We start from the raw sequence: 27,907 nt of genomic DNA, 5'->3' as shown, positions 1-27,907 counted from the left end.
TGTGGGCGTGGGCATGGCAGTGGGAAATGAGTCACTGATGCTGGATAGACACAGATGACGCTACCTGAGCCGTCCCTGCCACACAAAAGACATGGCCCTGTGGAGTGACAAGGAAGAGAGTATAGACCACCTTGGACATTCTCGGGCTGAAAGGGTTAAGGACATATTCTGCTCAGTCACGGTAATAAAGACACCAGCAGCTCCAGTAACAAGGTCAGGACATCGCAGACCGGCTTTACTACTAATAAAAATACCATTACAGGGGGGCACAAGAACCTTCCAAGATGCTCGCTCATACAGTCGTCTCAAAATCCATCTCTGTGTAGTCGAGATGGTAGGCACTTAAACTCTTCTCCTTCGGTGGTAAGATGGACTCCTGCGTGGACACCCTTCTTGCGTCCTGCTGTCTCTGCTTGGCGTGTTTGCGGCGGAGGCGGCTGATTGCTGACACCGTGATGGAGAGCAGAGTCAGCAGAGTCAGCGCAGCGATGGTTAGGTATAGCCAGGGTACGCGTTCAAGCAGACAATTGGCCACAGTCTCGTCGCTACCTGCAGAGAGAAATGGGAAATAGTTTTGTAATGGATGTGATGGAGAGCAAAGTGATGGAGAGCACGGTGGTGGAGAGCAGAGTGATGGAGAGCAGAGTGATGGAGAGGAGAGTGATGGAGAGCAGGGTGATGGAGAGGTGAGTGATGGAGAGCAGGGTGATGGAGAGGTGAGTGATGGAGAGCAGAGTGATGGAGGTTGATGGAGAGAGGGTGATGGAGAACAGAGTAATGGAGAGCAGAGTGATGGAGAGCAAAATCATGGAGAGCAGAGTGATGGAGAGCAGAGTGATGGACGAGATGAAACTTGAAGACGAGGTTGAGGTCGAGGACTAGGTGAGGGTTTTGAGGAAGAGGTTAGCATCGAGAAAGAGAAGAAGTTCCAGAATGGGATGGGGACCAAAGACGAAGTGAGCTTCGAGGACGAGGTGAGTCGAGGGCGAGGTTAGGGTGGAGGACGAGGTGAGAATCGAGGACAAAGACGAGGTGACGGTCGAGGGTGAGATGAAGTTCGAGGACGAGGTGAGTTTCAAGGACGAGTTTAGGTACGGGGGCGAGGTAAGGTTCGGAGAAGAGGCGGAAATCAATAACGAGGGAAGAGTTTCGAGGAGGAGGTGAAGTTCGAGGACGAGGTGGGGGGAGTGGAGGAGTAGTAGTGGCTGAGGTGAACATTAATCCCCGTGTCGTCGCTCAGGTAATCAGGGAATCATTAACTCTCACCTTGCGTCCCAGACACTACCTATGATTTCCCTTGCGTACCTGCCTACCTGCCTCCTTCCTTCTCTCCCTCTCTCCCTCATTGGTTTCCTCACTTCCTCCCTCCCTCCCTTCCTTCCTTCCTTCCTTCCTTGATTCCCTCTCTTCCTTCTTGCTGCGTGGCTCCCTTCTTTGACACTCCCTCCTTTTCCCCCTTTCTCCCTTTTTGGTTTTCTCATCTGGTTCCTCCTTTCTTCCTTGTCTCACTCCCTTCCTCCCTTCTTCCTTGTCTTATTCCTTGCTGCCTCCCTCCCTTCTACCCTTTCTTCCTCCCCCGCACTCTCTCTTTCCCTTCTTTTCTCCCTCCCTCCCTCCTTCCCTCCCTCTCTCTTCTCGCTCCCTCTTCTCCCACCTTCTTTCCTATCCTCCCTCCCTTTTCCTTTTCCATCTCCCTGTTTACTCTCCTCCCTCTGTTTCCTCTCCTCCCTACATCTTCCTGCCCTTCCCTCCCAATCTCTCTCTCTCTCTCTCGCTCGCTCGCTCGCTCTCACTCTCCCTCTTCTTCTTCTTCTTCTCCTTCATCATCATCTTCTTCTTCTTTTCCTTCATCATCATCTTCTTCTTCTTCCCCTTCTTCTTCTTCTTCTTCTTCTTCCTCTTCTTCTTCTTCTTCTTCCTCTTCTTCTTCTTCTTCTTCTCCTTCATCATCATCATCATCTTCTTCTTCTTCTCCACCTCTTCACTCCCTCAGTTCCTTTTTTCACACCCTTCCTCTCTGTCTGTCTGTCTGTCTGTCTCTCTCTCTCTCTCTCTCTCTCTCTCTCTCTCTCTCTCTCTAGTCCTTTTGTACGTGAAAATTGTCCTGGGTGTCTACATGAAAGAATGTGTGTGTCAAAGGTTTGGTGTGTACGCATATGCAACCGAGAGAGAGAGAGAGAGAGAGAGAGAGAGAGAGAGAGAGAGAGAGAGCTGTGTTCATGCATCATCCTTCAAGTTGCTAACCTAATCACACACACACACACACACACACACACACACACACACACACACACACACACACAGACACACACACAATGATAGTTGAAATGAGACGGGAAAGTCGAAAGGTACATTAAGAAATTAATATGAACGAGACGAAAGCTTATGTTTTCTCGTATCAGAAGTGGTCATTCTTTTTCAGCAGAGGCAGAAGAACAATGACGGTGAGCTGCAGAACATTATAATCTATGGCAGGCATTTTAGGCAACTCCTACTCATGACAACTAAATCGAAAGAAGGAAGGGAATAGGGTGAAGGACTTTGGAGAAACGAAGCAATTTCATGAAGGGTAGGATTTTGTCTCGTTGGAAAAAAAAATAAAAAGGATATGAGAATAAAGTGTTCTCCTTGCACACACTTGTGAATTAAAAACCTGAAATATAACAAAATATTTGGGTGTAAATTAGGAGTGCCCGGGGGAGGAATAGGAAGGCTCAGGTGAGGTGTAAAGGTGTTATATATTGCAGAGACAAAAACGAATCTACCTGGGGAAATAGGATAAATATTTAGGTTGTCATCACGACAATAAAAAAAAAGTTTAAAATACATGAGGGAAAGTCACGTCCCTTGTGGAACAGGAAGGAAATGGACATAAGAGAAATGGAATCCAGGGTAAGTGGTTTGAGGCAGAGGCTGACAGAGAGCAGGATGGAAGGATGAAATTCAGAGTTTTGCTGGCCGTTGCATGGAGGAGATGAACAGGCAGCTGGCAACAGTGGAGAAAGAGGGGAAAAGCCTTTGTCTTGATGGGAATTTATAAATATAAACATAAAAACAAATATAAATGTGAACATATATATATTTATACATTTATATATAAATATCTGTTTACATTGACACATACATACATACAGAGAGAGAGAGAGAGAGAGAGAGAGAGAGAGAGAGAGAGTTGTATGTGGGCACACATGCAAACACAGAAACCATCCCTCTAACCCGATCATTTCCGACTCAGATTCACAGGCACATAGGTGCAACGCACACAGGTAGCCACACACACACACACACACACACACACACACACACACACACACACACACACACACACACACACACACAGGCAAACACGACTACCCACTCAGACGCCACAACTATGTGCTGTTTGAACTGTTACGGTCCACTCATAGTTGTGGCCTGTGTTAGCGCCCTGCCTCTCCTCTCCTCCTTCCATTCCATCTCTCTCTCTCTCTCTCTCTCTCTCTCTCTCTCTCTCTCTCTCTCTCTCTCTCTCTCTCTATCTCTCTCTCTCTCTCTCCACATTCTGTGACACCTGTCTTTCTTTCTTTCTTTACCTACTCCATCCTCTCTTTTCCTTTTTTTATCCTCATGGGGAGGAGGGGGGTGGTAAGAATACTTTCCCAGTAACTCTCCTTGCCGTAAGAGGCGACTAAAAGGGGCCTTTTTATCTTCAGTCTTTCACTCCCTACTGTCCTCTTCTGCTCTTCTGTCCTACCTCTCTTCTTATCATTTCCATGTTTCTTCCCATTTTATTTTCCCTCTTCTCCTTGGTGTTGTTCTTCATTATCCCTTCCTTTCTTTTCACTTTTTACTTACTCCTTTCTTACCTTCTGCCCTTTCTTTCTTTCTTTATCCCTTTAACATCCTTCCTTATCTTTTCCCTCCTCCTCCTTGTCCTCCTATCCTTCTAAACCATCTCTGTCTTTCTTCTCCCCCTCCTTCTTTTCTGATTATTCACTTTCTTTTCCATTCACTTTCTCTTCTCTTGTCTTCTCTCCTTCACATCCATCTATTCCTTCTTACTTTCCATATTCCCTGCTTCCTCACTTTCTCTCCTTCCTTATTTCCTTCTTTCTTCCTTCTTTCTTCTTTCTTCCTTCCTTCCCTACCTTCCTTTTCTCCATCTTCCTCTTCCTTCTTTTCTCCTTCGTCACTTACGCAGCCTTCCTTATCCTCTCTCTCTCTCTCTCTCTCTCTCTCTCTCTCTCTCTCTCTCTCTCTCTCTCTCTCTCTCTCTCTCTCTCTCTCTCTTTCTCTCTCTCTCTCTCTCTCTCTCTCTCTCTCAGCAAGTCAGTTTATAGGCTTTTAACGTTAACTCCTTTGACCTTATCAACGTGCTCTCTCTCCATCCTTTATCGTTCTTCTCCAGGTAATAATCCATTTACCACTCTCTTTTATGATCGTACCTTCATTATCATCAGCATCAGCATCATTATCAACTTCCTACCCCTCTTTTTCTTTATCTGTATATCCATTTTACCAACATCATCATCATCATCATCATCATCATCTTCCTATATCTAATTCCGCTTTTTGATTCTCTTTGAGTTCATAATTTTTTTCTTCCTCCCTCTTTTCCTCTTCCTTCTCCTCCTCTTTTACCTCTCTCTTCCTCTTCCTTCACCCCCTCTTATACTTCTCTCTTTCTCCTCCTTCTCCTCCTCTTTTACCTCTCTCTTCCTCTTCCTTTTCCTCTTGTTATACCTCCCTCTTCCTCTTCCTTCTCCTCCTCTTTTACCTCTCTCTTCCTCTTCCTTCTCCTCCTCTTTTACCTCTCTCTTCCTCTTCCATCTCCTCCTCTTTTACCTCTCTCTTCCTCTTCCTCTTCTGTTACCTCTCTCTTCCTCTTCCTTCTCTTCCTCCTCCCCCTTCTCCTGTTTATCATCATCATTTTGTACCTAACCCTGCCTCCCGCTGCCTCTTTTCATATACTAACAACCATCTCAACAGCTTATGATGGCGCAAACTGATTATGTAAGGGACAGAGTTATATTTAAGGGAATTAGACGTAATGTGCTAGTATTTTCACCGTCATCAATCATCATCATCATCATCAGTCATCATCATCATCATCCAGACCTCCTTTTCCATTGAAAGGTTGTGTGAGGTAAGGTCAGGAGAGCCAGGGAGAAAAAAATAAATAAATTAAATACTGACCAAAATTTTCCCATCTGAATACACCACACTCCCTTCACTCACCAAGCAAGACTCCGGAAATCTTAAATAAGCTTGTAAAGAAACCTAATGGTAGGGTTGAGGATCAGTCAAGGGGTTGAACACTATATATTTTTAGAACAGTATGATAAAGGTCAAGGTCACACGAGAAGGTCAGCTTTAAAACTTTTCTGATTTAGACCAAACTGGGTGGAAGGATAAGGTAAACTAAGGTCACAGGGCAATGTCAATGTTCTGCCTGTCTGTGCTGTAGCGACTTAGTTTATACTTGATATTTGTCAGTGTTTATTGTGCCTGTCTGCGCTAATTACAGCTGTTATTTCCTTTTTCCCCTCTCTTCCTTCTCCTACCCCCCATCCTCCTCCTCCTCCTCCTCCTCTTCCTCTTCCACATCATCATCATCATTGTCTGCCTAACCCTTTATACCTTTCGTTTTACAGGTAGCGACTTTTTTTTTTTTTTCTTAATTAGGTCACCACCAGTCGATTTTTTTCAGCCAAACGAGGAACGGCTCTCAGTGAAGGGCGTAATGTCTACTTTATATAACCTCTCCAGATTAAAATGCCTCCCCTTAGAGGAATAAAATCGTCTAGTGGTCAGAAGAATGGGTAGATATGTAGATGGATGGATAGATAGTGTGGAGGAAGGCGGATTGACAAATTGACAGATGGTGTGGTGTGGTGGAGTGATGGATAGATAAATGGGTCGATGGTGTGTGTTTCGATGGATGGACGAATGAATGGTGTGGTGGAAGGTGAATAGATGAATGGATAGATAGTGCGTGTGTCGATGGATGGATAGATGGATGGATAGATAAATGGACTGATGGTGTGAGTGGATGAATGAATGGATGGCTAGGTGGATGGATGGATGTTGTAGATACATGGATAAATAATGAACTGATGGCTTGAATGGAAAGGTAGATAAATGAATGGACGGCGTATGGTGGATAAATAGATAGAGAGATAGATGGATAGACAGATAGATGGATAGACAGATAGTTGGATAGACAGATAGATGGATAGACAGACATATTACCTTGGGGACAGTGTTGCCTGCCATCACACCACAGGGAGGCCTTGATGCATGCACCCAGTTCCGGACACAGCTCTCGGCAGGGGCGTTCATCCGGATCACCCTGCCAGCTCCACCCCTGCAGGTTAGAAGAGCGGTGCAGGCCGTCCATTGCCTCAGGGGTGCTGGGTAGCCACGTCAGCAGCCAGCGCAGTCGGAGCTGAGAGGCGCTACGAGGTTCCCACACCACTACTAACGAGGACTCCCGCCCCCCGGAGCCTCGTAGGTCCAGCTCACGCCCAGCCCAACCTTCATCCCTATTGCTGTCCAAGATGGCGGCGGCGGTGTCCTGGGTGGGTGCGGGCTGGGGCGGGGCAGGGCGGGGTCCTGGCGGCCAGAAGAAATTGATGGTGTGGTCTGGGTTGGCGGCAGGACACACTCCCAACACTGGTTCGGCCTCGCCAGGCACGTGGAAGAAGAGACGCGTGTCTGAGGCGCAGGAGCCGTTGTCCAGACTGGCGCGGGGCAGTGTGAGATAGAGTGCATGGTTGGGTGGCGTTCTCAGCAGCCACGGGAAGCCTTCACAATTAGGGTTTCCTTCATTAGAAGATGACGCCGCCACCACCTCTCCTGCGTCGCCACTGAGCACACGCGTGGCGCCAGGACATCCAGGGGCTGGCAGAAACTCGTAGGTGGCGTTGAAGGAGTAGTGTCGGTAGTCCTGATGGGGCAGCATCCCCTCCAGTGTCATGTTCAGCATCAGGTCTGGTCCGTGCGATTGTTCTACTAGAGGGATAACATCACGTGAGCAGACACATGCCACGGGCAACTCTACATCTTTCCAAGGCCACTCAGACACAGACAGAGCCATGTGAGAGACTCCGCCACGCACACACCGCAAGGCCTTGGTCTGATGGTTCACCTCAGTCTGACAACCGGACGTGCCTGTGTTGATGGCAGTGATGGACAGACGCACCACCTGGTCCGGCGCCCCCAGCAGTCGCCAAGAGCATCTCACAGACTGACGCCCTCCTCGTCCATACAGGAAGACGTCCCTTGGTGCTGAAAAGCTGATATTGCCGTGGGACTCAACGTCACTTCGGATGACACGCGTGCAGGGATCCGCTGCCCACTCACCAGCCTGACGCCGGTCCACAAACTCGTACCTAAGCAAGAATGGGAAGTATAGGCCTACCGTTAGTTCATTGCCAGAGCTACACACAATTACTCTGTCAACTTGAACTTGGCCTGCAATTGTCATCTCTCCAAATTCAATGCTGAGGTGTAACATGGGACCAAATCGAGAATATGGTGCTAGTCACTAAGAAATACTATGGAAAGGATGGAGAATCGAAGTTTTATCTTAATGTACCACTGAACAATGATAACTAAGTTGCAAAAAAAAAAAAAAGACGAAAATCTCTGCCAAGTTAAGGTGACAGTACATGAGACTAAACCAAGGAATTATAACTACAAATCTAAATGCCGGCACTATCTACTTTAGCAAATTAAATCAGAGTTTTCTGTTAAAAATGTCAACGTCGATAACACGCTTCATGGGGCTGAACTTATGTGACGTGAACTTCTTGATGGTTGCCAGCCGTGAACAGGATCTTTTCAAGCTGCTGCACACATCTGGGAATGCCTAATTGTGACGCGGTTTGAAAGTAAATACAGATAAAAAAAAAAGTAAGGTGGTGGCTGTTGAGAGAGGTATGGGGCCATAATATTAAAACTGAATGGGCGAAGTTGTAAGCAAGACCCTTTGTTTAAACCACACGTGTTATTCAAAATTCTTTACATGTTATAATAATCCTCTGATTAAACCATGATACCCAGCGTGGAACTATGTAGCTACTGCAGTTCTCACCCATGCCTTCAATCCTCGCCCTGTGATCTTTCTTTTACACTTCCTAGACGGTGTACCATCTTTTCCATTACTTCACGGTATGATACCACTGCATTCAGCCTCTTCCTGATACTACGTGAAGCTCAACCACATGAAACTTGTTACTGACCTTGGGGTTCGTGAAGTTATGATGACACTAGGATTGTGTTTTGTTACGATACAGAAATGAACGAATCAGAATGAACTGTCTTCAGTCCTAATATATTTATACCTAAGCAGGAAGGAGACTTTAGTGACGATGCTGCCGTCACCAAAGAACTGTGAGATGGTGAGGTTGCTGCCTGAGGACACGTAGGACTCGTTCTTGTCGCAGGGTCGGACGTCTGCCTCGTGACGCAGGCGGCGGGCGCGGTGACAGGTGCGTGGCTCAGTGTCGCTGCAGTGTTGCTCCAGTACCCTGGCGTCTGGCCCGCTGCCGTCAGTTATAGTCAGCTGGGTGCCGCACAGTTTCCCTTGTAGCTTTGCCAGCTGAGTTTGTTTGACATAATGGATAAAAGTAAGCCACACCACCTGGCCAGGGCTGCCCAGGAAGTGCCATTCACAGGTGGTGTTTGGTGGGACGCTGTGCACTAGACCCTCCACCCACCCGCTGCTGTTGGTGCTGCTGCTCACCTCAGTGCGACACTCCTCACCAATGGCGTCCTGAGGCACAAACCGCGCTTCCGCCTTCAATTCAAAGCCTGACAGGTGCGTCCACGGCACCTCGTGATGTGGTTTATCGTATGGCGAAGTTGTAAACTCAATGAGAATGTCGGGTCCAGACGATATGATCTCTGGCACGACGTCACCCCGACAGAAAGTGACAAGTACAGGCGACGTGGTAGAGTTGCCATCATATACTCGTACGTAGTCGCCCACGTAGTAGCAGTCTCCGTAGAGCTTTAAATGGCGTTCGGCAGTATCGTGTGGTTGTGCCTGGCTTTTAATGTGTACCAGGCGGCCATCTGGCTGACTTAACGAAATGATGGCCCGCTGTCCCACCGGTGCCTTTGCCTGACGTAGGTGGTAGTAGCAGGTGGTGTTGCGGGGGTACATGCCAGGGAAGTTCGGCGACTGCACGTAGCAGGGATGCTGGTCACAGCTGGCGAAGAAAGCATTGCACACGGTGGTTTTGTCTCGCAGTCCTAGATACTTTGGTTCCGTCAGATTACCGTAGCGAACAACCGCGTCCTCCCGCCGTAGGAACTTGTACGACATCAAGAAGTAGAGGGTGAAGGGTGGGTCGAGGGCGGTGAGGTCATTGTCAGTGGGCAGGCGTGTGAGAACCACCGACACAGAGGGCGTCTCGGAGTAGTACATGGCCAGACCCATCCCGTCACCGCACCAGAACCCAGGCCTGAGGAGAGAGGAGAAAAAAAAAAATCAGAAGGACATAGAGTAAACAAACATTACCGGGCAAAGTAATTTAGTTCAGAATTACAAAGAAAAACCTTGGAGGAATATATGGCCAGATTGATGCGTTCACCATATCAAAACCCTGAGCTGTAGGAAAAGAAGATTGTTCAGAAATTCAGTAGACCAGGCAAGTTAGATTAGCTAATTAGAAAAAGAACACAAAAGAGAAACACTGACTATATCTGAAACTCAAAATTACCGTATCAGACAGAATCACTAGAAATAAGTTGCATAGTCAGTGTTTAATTCGTTCTCCTAGTGCCATAGGAAGCTTCGTAGCCCTTGTTTCTCAGTGATTTATTTTGCTTGTAACACCGGAACGTTCTTTTTCACGTTGCTTCTATGTCTTTAATATCGACAAAGTTTGGATCACTATCATACAAGACATACAAGAGGATATTAAGGTGCAAAGTGAAGAATAAATCGTAAGGGAAAAGGTGTTAAGGTACCTCCAAAGCCACTTAGAATACGATTTTTTATTTCACAGACCTACGAGAAGTGGATCTGCGGTTTAAATCAATGACTGCTTATGAAACACACACACACACACACACACACACACACACACACACACACACACACACACACACACACACACACACACACACACACACACACACTGCCACCCTTTTCTATCCAGCTCTCATGCAACAGTTAACTGGTACTCTATATATGCAATTGATCACCTCTGCAACAATCTTACGTCTGTCTTTCTACAGCCTACAGTAAGTCTCTTAAACTTGGGTCGTCAAAGGTCATTACCACTCTGACCTCATTTCCCTTCCTAAAATGAGATGATGTAGGATCCAGAGGGAGAGAAAAAATCTGATAGAGGGAGAGCTCACCGCAACATAGCAAGTGACATGGGCCGCACTGTCATTCACTCACCATTCAAGCCCCTGGAATCCTGACTTCACCTCATATGCATAACCATCCATACACACGCTTCATAATTACCCATCAGGGATTTTTTTAGCCTACCAATTGCGTTTAATAAAGAAATAGAGTTACTTGTAGAGCATAACACTTACACTCAGCTTTACTGTTATGGTAATGCGTTTTTATGATAAAGAATTACGGATGATATTAGAGTGTGTGTGTGTGTGTGTGTGTGTGTGTGTGTGTGTGTGTGTGAGAGAGAGAGAGAGAGAGAGAGAGAGAGAGAGAGGGGGATGGGGAAGGGGGTTGGGTACGAGGTGGAGAGAGAGAGAGAGAGAGGCAGGGAACGTAAAGGAGGGGGAAAGTGTAGTGATGGAGAGAAGGGAGAAGGGAAGTGGAAGAGAGGAAGGAGGTGGATGTAGGGGAGAGAAGAAGGGGGGAAGGAGTAGACAGAATATAATAGTAATAGACGGAGAAAATGGAAGGGGGGGATGAAGAGGGATAGGAGAGAGAAAGGGAGAGAGTGAGGAGAAAGAGAAAGGAGAAGAAAAGGGGATGGAAAAATAAGAGATAAAGAGAGGAAAGAGGAAAATGAAGAAGGGAGGACAGGGAATAGAGGAAGAAAGAGAGAGTAGGGTCATATTCAAGAGGCGGAAGCAGTTATAAGTGAGGACATCGTTATACTGAGTCGAGTGTGTGTGTGTGTGTGTGTGTGTGTGTGTGTGTGTGTATGTAGAAGTAGTAGTAGTAGTGGTTGTCAGAGAGAGAGAGAGAGAGAGAGAGAGAGAGGTGGGGATGGGGAACGAGAAATGATATTGTGTCTATGAAACATGAGTGTAGTGGAGGTACCTGAAGAGCAAGTAGTAGTAATAGTAATAGTAGTAGTAGTAGTAGAGGCAGAAATAATTTAGAGACATAATTAACAACTCAGAATCCACTTATTGTTTTAGATTACTCAATATAAACAGCATTATATGATACCCATCTGAATTTTTACGTTTTCGAGAATCCATCATTAACTTTTTTCAGAATTTCCAGACATATAAAAAGTACGAATATTTCTCAAGCCATGGCCGTATTCTGGATGTGTAGGACTGTTCGTAACCTCTCTTCTTAGGCGATTTTTTCTGACTTTACGGATATCTTAACACCCCCTTGTCTGCTCTTTACACCTGTTTCATATCGACTTAGTTACCATCAATTAAAAAAAAAAAAAAGTTTACTGACGTGCAACATCCCGAATAAGTTCCAACGAGATATGTGTTACGAAAGATGTTACGAAAAAGCCACTTGGAATATGATCTTTAATTTCTCCCAACATAAGGGTCTGAATACTGCAATGGAGAGTCAACAATCCATTTAACTATCAAGGTCCCTAAACGAATGAAACGAGATTGCAGTCTGTCAATATTATGCTGATTATAGTTGTTTTTTTTCACATGCATAAAATTTGATAAGCCGTAGTTGCGAGTCTGAAATGAGTCTTCTTGGTTACTAGTAAAATCGACCCTCCAATCCGACCACTCCTAGCCATCAACAGAGCTTCAGGGGTTTCAAAAGTTGTCAGGTTAGAGTGAACAAACTACATCTCACGAGACCTTAGTACGGGAAGAGTACATTTCAGATTTCATTTCGTGTGTACATTGTTCCCTGGTGTGTATGGTTGTCCCAGTATTGTACCTTGTGTGTGTGTGTGTGTGTGTGTGTGTGTGTGTGCTTGAATCTAAAAGGTTTCAGAGAGAGAGAGAGAGAGAGAGAGAGAGAGAGAGAGAGAGAGAGGAAAAATAAAGACAGAACGGAAATTTCAGAGACAGAAGAAAGACAGTACAGTGATGGAATGAAAATGAGAGAGAGAGAGAGAGAGAGAGAGAGAGAGAGAGAGAGAGAGAGAGAGAGAGAGAGAATAGACAGTACAACCTTTGAAGATGAGGTATGATGCAGACTGAAGAAAGAGGCTGAAGGGAAAGAACCCAAAGAAGAAAAAAAAAAAAAAAAAAAAAAAGCTAGGCATAGGCGAATTAAAGAGACTGAGAAGAAGAGGAGGAGGAAAAATTGTAAAAAAAAGTATCTATACACCAAAAAAGCTTCTATACATTGAAAAAGAGGACTAAAAGAGTTTCTGAGACCAAAATGAGAAGAATTTCAGAACGGAAAAAGAAAGAAGAGAGTAGAGAGGGTGAGAGGAGGTGAAGAGGGGAGCAAGAGAGGCTGGAGAAGAGGTGTTGTAATGAGTGAGTCGTGAGAAGAGGGGAGTGAGAGGGGAAGAGGAAGAGGGTAATGGGATATGAGAGGAGGAAGAGGGAAAATGGGTGAGAGAGAGAGAGAGAGAGAGAGAGAGAGAGAGAGAGAGAGAGAGAGAATATCTTTATCTTTTCCAGATCCCTATTCCCTACTCACGTGATCAAGCAGAATAAAACTGTATGATGGATGACTATGAACAACAAGCAATAAAGGAAATAAAGATACCGTAGAAAAGGGATCAGTTGTATTTATTTATTTATTATTTATTTATTTATTTTTACGCCAGTATAAGGTAGCAGAGGAAGGAAGCGTCATGTTACAAATGGAAAGCCAACCCATACCTTTAGGCGGGGGAAATATTTTTATCTCTTCCTGTTGCTTCCTCTCTCGTATTTTGATCCAGATAACGCCAGATGATTTAGTTCAATTAAAAACGATTCACAGGAGCTTATGAATGTTAAAAAAATGCATTAGGTAGTTATTATGAGGAAAATAAACATAAAAATTATCAAGATATTTCATAACACAACTTTCAACCTAGAGGGAGGAAGGAAGAGGCTTAAATCTAAAAAAGGGACAGAACGAATTATAAAAAAATATATACCTAGATAGGGTAGCCAATAAAAACAATACATAAAAAAAAAAAAGATTACTATTACCCAAGGAGAGGAGACAAAATAAAGGAGAAAAGTGGACTAGGGCAGTACGTAAAGAGCATGAAAGAAATGTCAAAGAAAACACAATTATTTTTAAGCAAGGAATTGAAAAAAAAAATTAAGAAAAGAGTCAAGAAACACGTAGAGAGAAAGAGAGAGAGAGAGAGAGAGAGAGAGAGAGAGAGAGAGAGAGAGAGAGAGAGAGAGAGAGAGAGAGAGAGAGAGAGAGAGAGAGAGAGAGAGAGAGAGAGAGAGAGAGAGAGAGAGAGAGAGAGAGAGAGAGAGAGAGAGAGAGAGAGAGAGAGAGAGAGAGAGAGAGAGAGAGAGAGAGAGAGAGAGAGAGAGAGAGGGAGAGAGAGAGAGAGAGAGAGAGACCCACTTCTCCACCTAGGGAAAATAATTAACTCCTTCAAAACAATGGGATTTTTTCTAGTTACTTTTGCACCTGTAGATGAATTTACTAAGTTTAGGAAAAATCCCCACGTAATGTAGGGATTAACGAAGGCTGTATTTAAATCCCTCTAGCTCTCAGTCTCTCCTAATATGTCCCCAAAGTCTCTCCTAAGATGTCCCCAAAATCTCCCCTAAGATTTCCCCAAAGTCTCTCCTAAGATGTTTCCAAAGTCTCTCTTAAGATGTTGTCAAAGTCTCTCCTAGGATGTTCTCAGTCTCTCCTAAGATGTTCTCAGTCTCTCCTAAGATGTTCCTAAAGTCTCTCTTAAGATGTCAAAGTCTCTCCTAAGATGTTCTCAGTCTCTCCTAAGATGTTCTCAGTCTCTCCTAAGATGTTCTCAGTCTCTCCTAAGATGTTCTCAAAGTCTCTCCTAAGATGCTCTCAAAGTCTCTTCTAAGATGTCAAAGTCTCTCCTAAGATGTTCCTAAAGTCTCTCCTAAGATGTTGTCAAAGTCTCTTCTAAGATGTTCTCAAAGTCTCTCCTAAGATGTTGTCAAAGTCTCTCCTAAGATGTTGTCAAAGTCTCTCCTAAGATGTTGTCAAAGTCTCTCCTAAGATGTTGTCAAAGTCTCTCCTAAGATGTTGTCAAAGTCTCTCCTAAGATGAATAAAATCGTCTGGTGAGTGAAAATATATGTCACAAAGCCATCGAGTCAGCGTGTAGAGACAGGCGTAAGGTAGTTAACATCAAGGTAAAAACAGACAGAAAAAAAGAAAGCACCATAAAGACAGCAACTATTTTTCTCTCCACCTGTCTATAGCCAGATCTCTTAATCCCGCGATGGGTGGCCACAAACAAATCGCCTCCATGTCATCATCTCCTTCATGTCAGTCTGGCCTCACTCCAACACACACCACTCTTATTCATCACTTCACCCAGTGCCTCCAGCTCATCCTCGGTTTCCCCCTCCCCCTCACCTCCACCACGTCTGTCTGCCCTCCCTCCAAAACACACCACTCATTCATCTCTTCCCTCAGTCGCTCCATCTCATCCTCGGTCTTCCCCTCCCTCTCTCCCCCTCCACCTCACTCACATACACCTCAGCTATTTTAACTAAAGAAAAATTTAGTTTCGTACCATGAGTGGCAAACGAGGAGGCAGAGAACTTTGAAAACAATGAAGCCAAATCTTGAGTCGGGAAAGAAATTAAGGAAGGAAAAAGTTAAATAAGAGGAAAGAATTAGTAGAAGTAGAAAAAAAAAAAAAACTTCCTGCGAAACTGTAAAGAGGAGGGAGGAGGAGGAGGAAGAGGAAGAAGAAAAAGTAGAAGAGGAAGAGGAAGAGGAGGAGCTGAAAGAAGAAGCGGAAGAGCAGAAGGAGGAGGAGGAGGAGGAAGAGAAAGACGAAGAAGAAGAGGAGGAGGAGGAGGAGAAATACGAAGAAGAAGAGGAGGAGGAGGAGGAGGAGAAATACGAAGAAGAAGAGGAGGTGGCTAGGGCAGTGAATAACAGCGAGGAGGAATAAAAGAAGCAGTATATGGAAAACATCAAAAAAATAACTAGCCAAGAAATTCCACAGAAGGAGAAGAAGCAGAGGAAGATGAGAGGGAGACGAGATGAGAAGAAGCCCAACAACCAGCGAGGAAACATAATTAAGAAAAGAATAAACAGATAAAAACTAAGCAAGAAGTCTTTAAAAAAATATCCTCAACATAACGTAGAATGGAATGAAGTGGAGGAGGAGAAGGAGGAAAGATTCAAGAGGAGAGAAACCCAACCTCTTCACCTTAGGGAAAAAATAATTATTAGAGCCTTAGGGTAAAGAAGTAGTGAATAACAAGGACTGGCTAAGAAGATAAAAAGGTAAACAACATAACTGCCTCAAGAAAAAATATAGACGGGGATGAATGCGATGGAGAGAAGACAAAATTACAGAGAAGAGAAAGCCCACATTTTCTCTCAGGGAAAAGTAATTATGTGAGTCTTCAGGGTATAAAACAGGAATAAATAAATAAAAAAGAAGAGACGAGACAAACTTTACAGAAGAAAAATGCTGATCTGGGGAAGAAGCCAAGGAGGTAGGATACAAGGGGAGAAAAAGTGCATATCTTCACTCAGGGAAAAACAAGGATGAATGGTAAAATGAACAAGAAAAATGTAGATTATGTAGAAACAGATGAGACTGAGAAGAAGAGAGCAAGATCCAAGAACAGAGGTGGGTTATATCTTCATCAAGGGGAAAAGTAGTAGAGTCATAGGATAGTAATGCCAAGAAGGAATGAACGAAGAAAAAAAAAGTACACAAGAAAATGTATAAGGTGAGGAAGATGAGGGAGGTGGGAAGACATGATCCAAAGTGAGAGGAGAAAAGTAATTATCGAAGCCATAGAGGAGCGAGGTTTTAAAAATCAAGGAGGCAAGTAAAAAACAGTAAAAAAATGTACCCCAAAAAAATGCAGGAGGAAAAGAAGGAAAGGGTTAAGGGAAGACAAGATCCAAACGAGAAAAAGGACACATCTTAAGTTAGGAGAAAATAGTTAAAAATATATATATATTATAGTGTAGTGAGGTTATAAAAAGAGAAGAACTTAAATATAATGAGGACCAAAAGAAAAAATAACCAAGAAAAGTGGAGAGGGGAAGAAGAGTAGGAGATGAAGAGAAGACATGATCTAAGGTGAGAGGAAGCCCATATCTTCACGTAATGAAAAAAAAAATAGGATCTTGATAACTAGAAGGAATGAAAGAGTGAAAAAAGGAGATTAAAAACACACACGATTTATTACCCAGGAAAGATGTAGTAAAGGGAAGAGAGGAGGAGAAGGCGGGATCCAAGGGAAGGCCTCATCTTCACCCAGGGAAAAATAATTAAGAAAGCCATAGGGTAGTGAACTGTCAGAGCGAGTGGGAGCAGAGGGCCCTTGACACAGCGGTAGAAGTGGCAGCGAGACGTAGATGGGACTCACTCGGCCGGGTGTAATTGTGTAGGGAGATGAAAAGGAGGGAGACGAGAAGAGGGAGTCGGGAGAGAGGGGTGGAATAATGAGTGCTGGGATGTATGCACTCTTGAACTACACAGGCTGAGGCGAGATCATGAATATTGATGGCCATGCGTGTCTAGGTGCTGATGTCCTCGAGTTTAACGTGACGTGTTTGTTAGGTCTCTAAGTTTAGTCTGACGCTGGCTCTTCCTTGAAAATGCCTTCTTTATATTTTTTGTCCATTTATCTAAGATGCCGTGTGTCTGAGAGCAGCACGTGCTTACTATTTTCGTTTTCTTATACTTGGTGTTCTTAGGAGGGAGCTTTAAACCTTCACCACTCCCACACAATCTAAACTAATACTTCTGTTTTGGCAGGGTGTACTGACATTGACCTTATTCTAATCTCTGTCCAGCGAAGAAGTGTTCATTCTCTCCATTCAGATTTGCCCATTTCGATTATATCTCTATTAATCCTATTTCTCCCTTAATTTTCCCTTTCTCTCTATTGTCAGTTGTGTTCAAAGAGAAAGTGGCCACGTTAACTCGCTCCATTCCAGGCCTCAGTTTTCCTCTCTCCTTATTTCTCTACACACACACACACACACACACACACACACACACACACACACACACACACACACACACACACACACACACACACACACACACACACACACACACACACACACACACACACACACACACACACACACACACACGTTTCTTGTCTCACTTTCCCTAATTTTCCCTCATTACATTCCTCCTCGCTCATCTTCATGCTTCTTGCTCCTTCCTTCGTACACAGTGATTGTCCTTCAGCATTCAGCATTCTCTCTCTCTCTCTCTCTCTCTCTCTCTCGGGGGGGGGGGTGTTGTCCATTCCAGGTAAAGTATACGACCGAACATAATGTGGAAGAATATTAATTAGTTATCCTTTCCTCAGATTAATCAAGTGCCCATCAAGAAAGGTTGTTTTAGTGAGGGCAGTGTATGTGAAAGTGAGAGTGTTGAAGTGGTTTGTGTGTGTGTGTGTGTGTGTGTGTGTGTGTGTGTGTGTGTGTGTGTGTGTGTGTGTGGGTCACCGCCTGTAATATCGGTGTGGATCAACAGAGGGCGAAGGTGTGTTAGCGGATGGAAGAACATAGTTAACCAGTACCCACTTTAACATATTCTGGAAAACAACCAGGAAGCCCGTTCTTGAGATAAAGGTGAGAGTAACCCTTTCCTTCGCGTTAGAGTAGTTTCCGTATGATTTGTAGGATTATATGCCGTCTTGAAGGAGGCTTTTAAATCCTCGGTTACAAAGACGTCATTTTCACAGGTCTCAAAAGGAAGATGTTTTCTCACTTGCTTTCTTCTTGGTGTTTTCATTCTTCATACCCATCCCGTTGTCAAGACCTCACGACATTACTGTATTTATAGGTAACTGAATTATTTACGATTGCACCTGTACCTGGTATTTGGAGACAGTTTCCTTAGATTCTCGATTTGTAGCAAAATTGAAAAAAGAAAGTGTGACAAGACGGGCGCGGAACCAACAGAACACGGACTCTGAGCCACCAAAACAAACAACCCAGTAAACGCCTGTGTTCTACTCGGCTTTGATCGCGGTTACGTTACGGGCAAGTTACCTTCAGCAGTTTTGTTCTTTAATTACTTTCCTGTGACCTTCAGATACACGCAAGTCGATGCCTTGTGTTTACATATGAGATGCAGTTTTTCGGAAGATCGTGTACTTGGATCTAGATATTAACTTTACTGTAATATCATTGTTTGGAGGGAGGGAGGATCTGAATGGTCGATTTGGAGGTGAGACAGTGTGAGGTGCGTTGTTGTGAGTGAGGTGTGGTGGCGTGTAAAGTGATTGGTGTTGTGGTAGTATTAGGTGTGGCATGCGTGGTGTGTATGGTGTGGCAGTGGGTGGTGTTGTATGGTGTGGGGGTGGGTGATGTGGTATGGTGTGGCAGTGAGTGGTATGGTATGATGGGGCGGTGGGTGGTGTGGTATGGTGTGGTAGTGGGTGGTGTGTATGGTGTGGAAGTGGGCGATGTGGTATGGTGTGGCAATGGGTGGTGTGGTATGGTGTGACAGTGGGTGATGTGCCATGGTGTGGTAGTGGGCGGTGTTGTATGGTGTGGCTGTGGGCAGTGTGGTATGGTGTGGCAGCGGGTAGTGTGGTATGGTGTGGCAGTGAGATGAAGAGGGGAAGGGGGGCTAAGAGAGACAGCAATGGCGGCGAGAACTTATGCGATCCTCCCACTTGTTGTTTCATCGCATATTTAACCATTATTAGCCATGCCGAATTTTTAACACACGTGCATTTAAATTCCCGGGTTGATAAGAGTCGTACTGCGCAGGTGTGGTTCGAGGTGGGGGATGGAGAAGGGTAGGGGGTGGAAGGACAAGGGATGAGAGGGGAGTAGATGGAGGGAGTGGGGAAGGGAGAGGTGGGGGTGTAGAGAGGAGGGGAGGGGCAGGGGAGGTGGGGGTAGGTTGCGTGATAATTGGATCCCTGGGTTGAGATGGTCTCCAAAGGTTTACAGATAGTCTTATTAAACGTTTCCCTATTAGTGTACCTGCTGGTCCTTCAGTTTTCCCTAATTATTTGTAAGTCTGTTGAATCACAGGCTGTAAATGTACGTCATAATTAAAGCTCTAGGTTTCACTGAATAGCTGTTATTAGTTAGCGGGAATTAAGAGAGGTGACATCTCTCCAGGGGGCTGTGGGATGGTATGGCGTGATAAGTGGATTCAGGTACCATCAATTAATATCGAACACATTTTTTATCAACTAACACTGGGTTACTCTAGCCAGATTAAGGTGGAATGTAAAGAATATGAAATTATGGGAGTTGAGGGAGGGGAAGGACGAGAGTAGCGCTGGTGTTTGCGTATTGATAATCTGTTGGAACTTAAATGGCAAGCTCGTCGGGGTATGCCTGCCTGATTATGCCTTGCTGTTCCTTCGTCAGAGTGACCGGCTTTCCTTCCACGGCTGGTTTTGCTCGTTCGTGTGCACTTTTTTGTGTGTGTTTTTGCGCGTGTGAAGAATTCTAGACGAGGAAGATCTGGATGATGGGCGTGAGGGTAACATCGAAGGGACTCAGACGACGTACTCAGAGTTTGAAAGGTAAATGAAGGAAGGAATTAGATGTTACTTGCTTTATGCCCATATATAAATTCATTCCAAACCAGCACACTCAACCACTACTGAACTCCCAGTCTTCCACTCCTGCCCATACTTCACCATAACTCCGTCACTTGCAGTTGAAGTCCAGTCTGAGTTAGAATTATAGTGGCAGGTGATGAAGAAGGAATGAATTACACGGGATGATAATACCCATACCATGTTTTTATTGGCAGGTGTGTGGCTGTATAGACTAACTGAATTTATGATATTATATGTTATGAAGTTCTTGTAGACTTGTAAGTAGTTTGTTAAGTGTGGAGGGTTTTGGTAAGATATTATGATGCTCTTGTAGGTAGGAAAGTAGTTGAGTGAGTGAAAAAAGGAAATTAGGGTACGCAGTAAGTGATGGAAGGACTTACGAGATTTAATGAAGATGTAGGTAGGTACGTAGGTAGGTGGGTAGGAAATTGAAAGGATATAGGTAGGTAGGTAGGTCGGTAGGTTAGTGAGGGAAGAATGAACTGATATATATTATTTTTGTTTTTAGTTAATCACGAAAGGGAAGGAAGGACTTACACGTAAAAATGTTATGGTATCAGTAAGTAGGAAGGTAGTTATTGGGAGAGAAAAAATGAATAGTATAAGGTGATGCTGTGTTCTTATCGGTAGTTAGGAAGTGAAGAAAGAATTACACGAACAGGTAGTTATGATGCTCTTGTAGTTGAGCAGATAGTTATGGTGAGGGAAGAAATGTAATGATCTAAGAAAGTTAGTAATGGAAGGGGTTAGAGGTTAGGAAATTGTCATGTTCTTGTAGTTATTAAGGTCGGAAAATTATGTTCTTGAAGTTAGGTGCTTAGTTAGAGACAGAATTACGGGAGATGTTTTGAGGTAGGTAGGCAGGCAGTTAGAAATAAGGAATTAAAATAGATATGATGGCATTACTGTAGGTAGGTATGTGGTCAGGTAAAAGAAGATGTTAAATAAGATAAGTAGTTTCCGAAGGAAGGAATTACACGAGATGTTATTGATATCATGGTTAGGTTGTTTGATAAGAGAAGATAAGGCCGGGTTCTAGACGGCATGGGAGTTCTCGTGGCACCTGTATCTTAGCGACTTATTTTGCATATTATACCTTTACATTTTATCGCAGACTTTTTATTATATCATTTTAATATCGACGTAATTTGCATCCGTAACATTCAAAAGGATACTGATAAGTAATGTGGAGAATAAATCACTAAGGAAGAAATGTTACGGAATTGAATACGACCCAGAGTTAGTAAGTAAGCAAGGAACTGAAGGAAGGAATTGGGAGACTATTTAAGATTTCCTCGTGGTTTCTTGTAAGGTGAGACGTAGTTACAGGTCAGTATGTTGTTGCTGGTTCTAAGGTGATTGACCGCATTAATAACAGGTGTGATATTACCCTGTGATTGTGGATGTGATTGAGGGAAATCAATGAAGTTATTATGTGAGTATAGAAGTGAAGGAAGGAATATTGTACGTTACCATGTGCTTGTAGATATGAAGGAAGGAATATTACGAGTACTTATTCGTTACCAAGTGTTGTAGAAATGAAGGAAGGAATATTACTAGTATATGATCGTTACCATGTGTTTATATGTATGAAGGAAGAAATTGTCGTTACCCTGTGTTGTAAAAGCGAAGGAAGGAATATTACCAGTATTTATTCGTTACCATGTGCTTATAGATGTGAAGGGAGGAATATTGTGCAGTCGTTACCATGTTTTTTATGGTAGTGAAGAAAGGAAAGTTTAATGTTTCATAAAGCTCTCTGTCAACAGCTTTCTATCGCATCTCTTTAGCCCTATATTTTTTTTTTCACTAGTCTTTACCATCATCTCTCGGCAGTGGTGGTGTTGTGAGCTGTCGGTGTGTCGGTGTTGCATTTGTGTATGTTGCAAGTGGGCGGGTGTTGTCGGGCAGCTGGCGGCCTGGGTGTCACGCTGAGAGGTCTTTGTTGTTCCGTAGTGTTGTGTGTCGTTTTGTGTTACGCTGCCTGTCGTTTGCGCTGTGTTGCCTGTCGTTTTGTCTCGTGCGTCGTGCTGCTGTGAGCGTTGCAGTTTATTGAACATTCCTAAATATATCTGGTGTGTGTGTGTGTTTTTTTTTTTCGCATTTTGTGTTGTGTGTTGTGTGGTTGTACGGCCATGCTTGCTTAAACATAGTGTACATTCTAATGCAATTTATATTATGAAACGAACTGAATCCCCTTTTTATTTTTGGGTGTTGCAAAGGCGACTTATATTCTGGGTAACTGAAAATAGTGTGTTTAGGTGCACTGAAGCGAGAGGTTCTCCCAGATGGTTAACTATGCCTGGAGAGAGAGAGAGAGAGAGAGAGAGAGAGAGAGAATGCTGGGTTGTAGTATGTGCGTAATTTCCTCACGCTCTCCAGCTGCCTATGATCATGAGTGCACACACACACACACACACACACACACACACACACACACACACACACACACACACACACACACACACACACACGCACACACGAGGCTTAGCAAAACATAAGCTGCTCATCAAATTGAGGTCATAAGCAAACAAGTACAGTCGGACCCAGAAGTTCAGCCACTATTTCACCACGCCTGCCTCTCCCTTTAGCCTCTTTTAAACGTTGACGCCTTCTGTATTTTAGTCTTGCCACCACCAGACGATTTTCTTCAGCTGAGGAAAGAGTCTCTAGTACACAGGTTCTTTGTAGAGGACTCTCGGGCTTCTATTCATCTTCAAACCTTAATCTCAGTCTTGGTTTCAGTCACCTATAAATTGCAACAGAATGGCCGAATGTGAATGCGCAACCTAGCACCGGAGCCAAAGGTGTGTCAAATTATACTTTTATATTAGAATTTCAAGTGTAATTGTGTTGAAGGTGACCAATTTTGAGTGATTCATGTTTTCCCATCGCCTGCCAGAAGTTCTTTCAATTATTACGCACGACTGGCTCAAACACTATGCATCCTCTTGTAATAGTCTTGGCACCATTGCTCGTAGAATTGTATGTCGAGGCCAACTCCATATATTTTGTTGAGTAAATCTTGATTTTGTGCGATATCTGCTCAAACTAGTGCCGTTTTTCAGCCTCGTCTCCTGCCGCTTGAAACAGATAATTATTTCAACACCTGACAGTCTCAGCTCGACGCGTTCTGCCTAATATAAATCCAGCGTAAATCAAGTAGGGACAATTATTTTTTACCCTTTTAAAATATTTCAATCAACATGAAATTGAACTCAGACCATTTGTGACCCAACTGCATCTATCCAGTGAGGTTTCATCGCAATCCTTTTTCCGGTTTTGGCAGCGCTACATTCACAGACAAACACGACACATGGCTTGGATTATTTTAGTTTAACCCCTTCAAAACGAAACGTCTGTCTTAAATGAAACAGCCATAATGAAGCAGAAGGAAAAAGATAACAGTAAACATGTGGTAATAAAACATCGAGAGCAGAAGAAACGACCATGCTCATATATAAAAAAAAAACAATTATATGATATGAAAAAAGACACACACACACACACACACAGCAATGAAATAACTAACCAGAACACTCATTATAGAAAAAAAAAGGATTAAAAAAGAAAAAAAGAAAAATGAACACAGATCACAGAACGCGTCATGAAAAAACTAAAATACAAAACAAAACTGACAATGACGCAAGAGAACACAACGAAGCACAACACATAACGAAACAAAGGGAAAAAAAGAAAAAAGTCTACGAATTATTAGCACAAAGGAAAAATATACGAAAACAGAAATAATTACGAACAGGATAAAGAAATACAGAGAAACAGAACAAATCGCAACACGGAAAGCTCTTCACATAATACGCCACAGAAACAGAACAGTGAACAAAATACAGCGTTCATTATGATATATAAAGACAGAACTAATAATGACGAAATAACAGTCAAAACAAAATATAAACAAAGATAACTAATCGCCAAATGGAACTGTCAAAACGAACCAGAGAATTTAGCGGCAAATATAACGAATTACTTTAGAGCACATCGATTAGGCTCTTGGAACCTCCCACTCTCGCTGGCGAAGGGAAGGGGAGAGAAGGTCAGAGGGTAAGTCCTGGAGAGAGAGAGAGAGAGAGAGAGAGAGAGATGAGAGTAAAGAGGAAAGAGGGGAGAGAGCGAAAAGAGCAAATGACTGGACGGGAAAGAGAGGACAGAGTGAATTACACGAGAAAGTGAGGGAGAAATAGAGAGAAAGAAGAGGAGGGTAAAAGAAAGAGGAAAAAAAGGGAAGGAAGAACAAAGAAGGATGCAAAATGAAAGGAGAGAGAGAGAGAGAGAGAGAGAGAGAGAGAGAGAGAGAGAGAGAGAGAGAGAGAGAGAGAGAGAGAGAGAGAGAGAGAGAGAGAGAGAGAGAGAGAGAGAGAGAGAGAGAGAGAGAGAGAGAGAGAGAGAGAGTTAATTTTACGTGATGGCAATATAAGGCACACTGCAAAAGGGTGTGAGAAGGAAGGATCTCTCTCTTGACTGGGAAGGAGTGAGAAATATGGAAAGCAGGACATAATGCTGGCAGAGGATTTACTTTTTTTTTTTTTTTCATAGTTATACATCTGTCTCCTTCCCTTCGGCTGGTCCTTCCTGAGCTTAACCCCTTCAGCCAGAGACGTATTTAATTCCTGCGATCACCAGACGGTTTTATTTAGCGATTTAATTCAAGTAGAGTAGTGAGAGTGCTGCTTAATGCCATCCCTGCATCGTCCACTTGAAAATCATCTCGTAAAATGAAAGTACAGAATGGAAAAAGCAAAAACAGAACAGTAAAATACGTAGGCCATCTGAGTTCAGGGTCCGAGTGCTGAAAAAAAAGAAGAAAAAATAAAGAGGAAAAAGAAGGAATGTAGTAATCGTAGTGAAATGCTTAAGACATCGAGTGTACGTGAATTAGAAAACATTGAGTAAAATAAGTATATAAATAAAGGGAAAATAAAGGAAAACCGCAAAAAAACGAGACTATACTGCACTTGGCATAGAATACATTGTGGCATATTTTTCTCAGCAGATTTTCTTTGATTCACATGTTACACATGAATTTTATTTTTTCCTGCTTACATGGCCACACTCCTGACATTGTTTTTATCAGTAATATACAAGGGAATACTGTAAAATGTAGAGGATAATTCGCTGAGGAAAAGGTGTTTAGAAATATTCAATACCTCAAAATGCAAGAGTTTACTGAGTATAGAGAGGAAAGCCTGGAGGACCTTTTGTCGAGGCCACTCTTCATAGGAAAGAGAGAGAGAGAGAGAGAGCAATAATTCTCTGCATGAGTCTACCCTGGAACAAGAGGGCGGAACTCAAAGCCTCCTGTGAAAGGTCATCTACTTGACCTTTCTCTCTCTCTCTCTCTCTCTCTCTCTCTGCATGTATTGCCACTCCCTCGACTCTTCAATTTTTGTCACTTATTGATTCACCCCATCTTTTTTTTTTGCATCCTTCCCCCCCTTCCTCTCTCTCTCTCTCTCTCTCTCTCTCTCTCTCTCTCTCTCTCTCTCTCTCTCTCTCTCATAAATTTCCCTTCCCCTCGACTTTCCCTCTATTTTTACCTCCTTCCCTCTCTCTCTCTCTCTCTCTCTCTCTCTCTCTCTCTCTCTCTTCAGTTTTACTCTTTCCTACATTCTTTTTCCTTTCGCATCTATCCATCTCTTAGTTCATTTATTCCCGTCATTCTTTCATCATCATCATCATCATCATCATCACAATCTCTCTAATTCCCACAAAAACTTAGCACTTTATAAGGTAATTATAATTAGTCTTATTGCAGAAACACACCATTATCATTAGTCTTAAATAATCTTAAATAAATCGTCTACAATAAGAAGGTAATAAAGTAATGATAGGGAAGGAATTAAATTAGTCATTAGCCCTTTATTAACCCACTAAGGGGATTTTTCTAGGTAATTACACGTCTGCGGAGATTACAGTGTGTGGGATTTGAAGGTACAGATGGGATTATAAAGTCTGTTTTCATGTTCTTCACGTCTATAAGTGTCTAAGTTAAAGGAAATTTATCTTTACCTTTCAATAGCAAGAATATAATGTTAATGACGTCATAGAAGTGAGAGGTAGTGGTGATGATGATGAAGATTGATGATGATGGTTATGACTGTCACTGCGAGTCTAAATTCTCTCTCTCTCTCTCTCTCTCTCTCCACCTGATTTTTCTCACGTCATCTTTGTCACCATTTTTCCCTCTCGTCTTCGTATCTTTCATCATCTCTTCGCTCTTCCCCCATCAATTTCTTCCCTGTGTTTCATTTACATATCATCTGTTCCTCTCCTTTGTCCCATATTTTGGAGTTTTATTTCTGGCGGTATTTTTCTCTTCTTGCTTTCGCCTTCTTTGACTTCGAGAACGTGCTTGTTTTTTTATCTTCTCTCAGTCTTTTGCATTGTTAATTCCTTTGTTTTCCTTTTGTTTTATTGCTTTTGGTGTGGGTGTGGGTGTGGGTGGGTATGTGTGTGGATGAAAGTGTGTGTGTGGTGGGGTGGGGGTGGAGAAGTGGGGGTGAGTTTGTGTGTAATTCACCGGGTCGGTCAGGATCACTTGATGGTCGTGATCGTCAGCTTTTACCCTCCCGGAAGGGAGCTGAGAGCTCATATAGTCCGATCTAATGGCAAGGCTGTGACCTTCACACACGCACACACCCGTCCCCTTGCTCAAGGGGGACAGTAACCACCCACTTCGTCAGTGAAACTTTTCGCAACCTGAGCGAGGCGCGAACTCCCGTCCACCAGTTGGCAAGCGAGAACTTTACCACTGCACCAGCGAGCGGTGTGTGTGTGTGTGTGTGTGTGTGTGTGTGTGTGTGTGTGTGTGTGTGTGTGTGAGTGCGGTAAAATGGACCTAAGACTGAGTCTGTAAAATTACTCCTTTTCAAAAGAAACCGAATTAAGTACAGTTCAAATCCATATCCAAATCTCATCAAAAACTAAACACACTATACAAATAATAATAATAATAATAATAATAATAATAATAATAATAATAATAATAGTGATAATAATAATAATAATAATAATAATAATAATAAAGACAAAATAATCCAGTAACAATAGAACCAAGAACTTGAGGGGGCCATAGGAATAATCATATATATTTTTTTACTCATCGCTCTCAGACTTATAATTACAAAATAAAGAATAATAAGAAAATACACAAATATAACTAATCCGTAAGCCCTGTTCCTTGATTATTATGCTTCTTCATAATAAAAAAAAAAAAAACTCCCATTGCTCAATCCCAAAAGATTTTTAATTTTCTGCAAGCAAAGTTGAGATGATCTTCAAATGATCTCAATACAGGCTGCTGATGAAGTTTGAAACTCTATTGAAAATTTTGCCTGGATCTTCATTAACGGAGGGTGTGATGGCGAGGTGGCAGGCAGGTGAGAGAGAGAGAGAGAGAGAGAGAGAGAGAGAGAGAGAGAGGAGCAGAAGGAGAGACAGCGACACAAAACCGACATAGAAAAGCCAAACAAAGGTGGACAGAGAGCCATGAAAATGGAATGAAATAAGGCAGAGAGACAGACAGACAGACAGAGAGAAGGGGAGTGGGTAGGTGGGCAGGCTGACTGACAAACAGGGAGACGAAGGAGGCAGACAGAATAACAGACAGATAGAGACAGAAATTTAGCCAAAGACAGGGAGATGAAGACAAGAGATAGAAACAGAGATAGACAGAGAGACTGATAAGTTGTAGAGACGTGTGTAAGGTATGGGTGTTGGTATTGAAAAAAGGCAGGTTGACAGAGAGGTACAAATGGAGATAGGTTTAAGACAATACATAGGACAGGAAGTATTTTATGTATGAGAGAGAGAGAGAGAGAGAGAGAGAGAGAGAGAGTATAAGTGTCAGCAGATAGTGGAGATGAAGTAAGGTAGGCAGGTATAAGTGGAGTCCAGGTGTGTGATGGTGTGTGTAGGAGGGGAAGTGCATTATGTATGAGAGAGGTGGGTGAGGCGGGAGTGAGTTACCAGAGTTAGGGGAGTAGCACGTGAGGGGAGAAAGAGAGGGGAAAAGGGGAGAGGGGAACGGGAGAGGAAGGGGACAGGGTGGCAAAGGG

At 43.3% G+C, this 27,907-nt stretch overlaps 1 protein-coding gene across 1 annotated transcript in view; it reads right to left on the bottom strand.

Moving 5' to 3' along the window:
• Positions 1-292: 292 nt before the first annotated feature.
• LOC145418160 (uncharacterized) overlaps positions 293-27,907 on the bottom strand; it is a 197,918-nt gene continuing 170,303 nt past the window's right edge. The window contains exons 3-5 of the mRNA XM_080286681.1: positions 8,328-9,452; positions 6,232-7,373; positions 293-549 (exon numbers count right to left, since the gene is read on the bottom strand). Of these exons, the coding sequence (XP_080142807.1) occupies positions 293-549; positions 6,232-7,373; positions 8,328-9,452 (2,524 nt within the window). The remainder of the gene's footprint in view (positions 550-6,231; positions 7,374-8,327; positions 9,453-27,907) is intronic.

This window comes from Coenobita brevimanus, chromosome 112, assembly GCF_032717465.1.
Source record: "Coenobita brevimanus isolate Jiangsu-jjx chromosome 112, ASM3271746v2, whole genome shotgun sequence".
Taxonomy (NCBI): Eukaryota; Metazoa; Arthropoda; class Malacostraca; order Decapoda; family Coenobitidae; genus Coenobita; species Coenobita brevimanus.
This window is presented reverse-complemented; position numbering and strand designations above follow the sequence as displayed.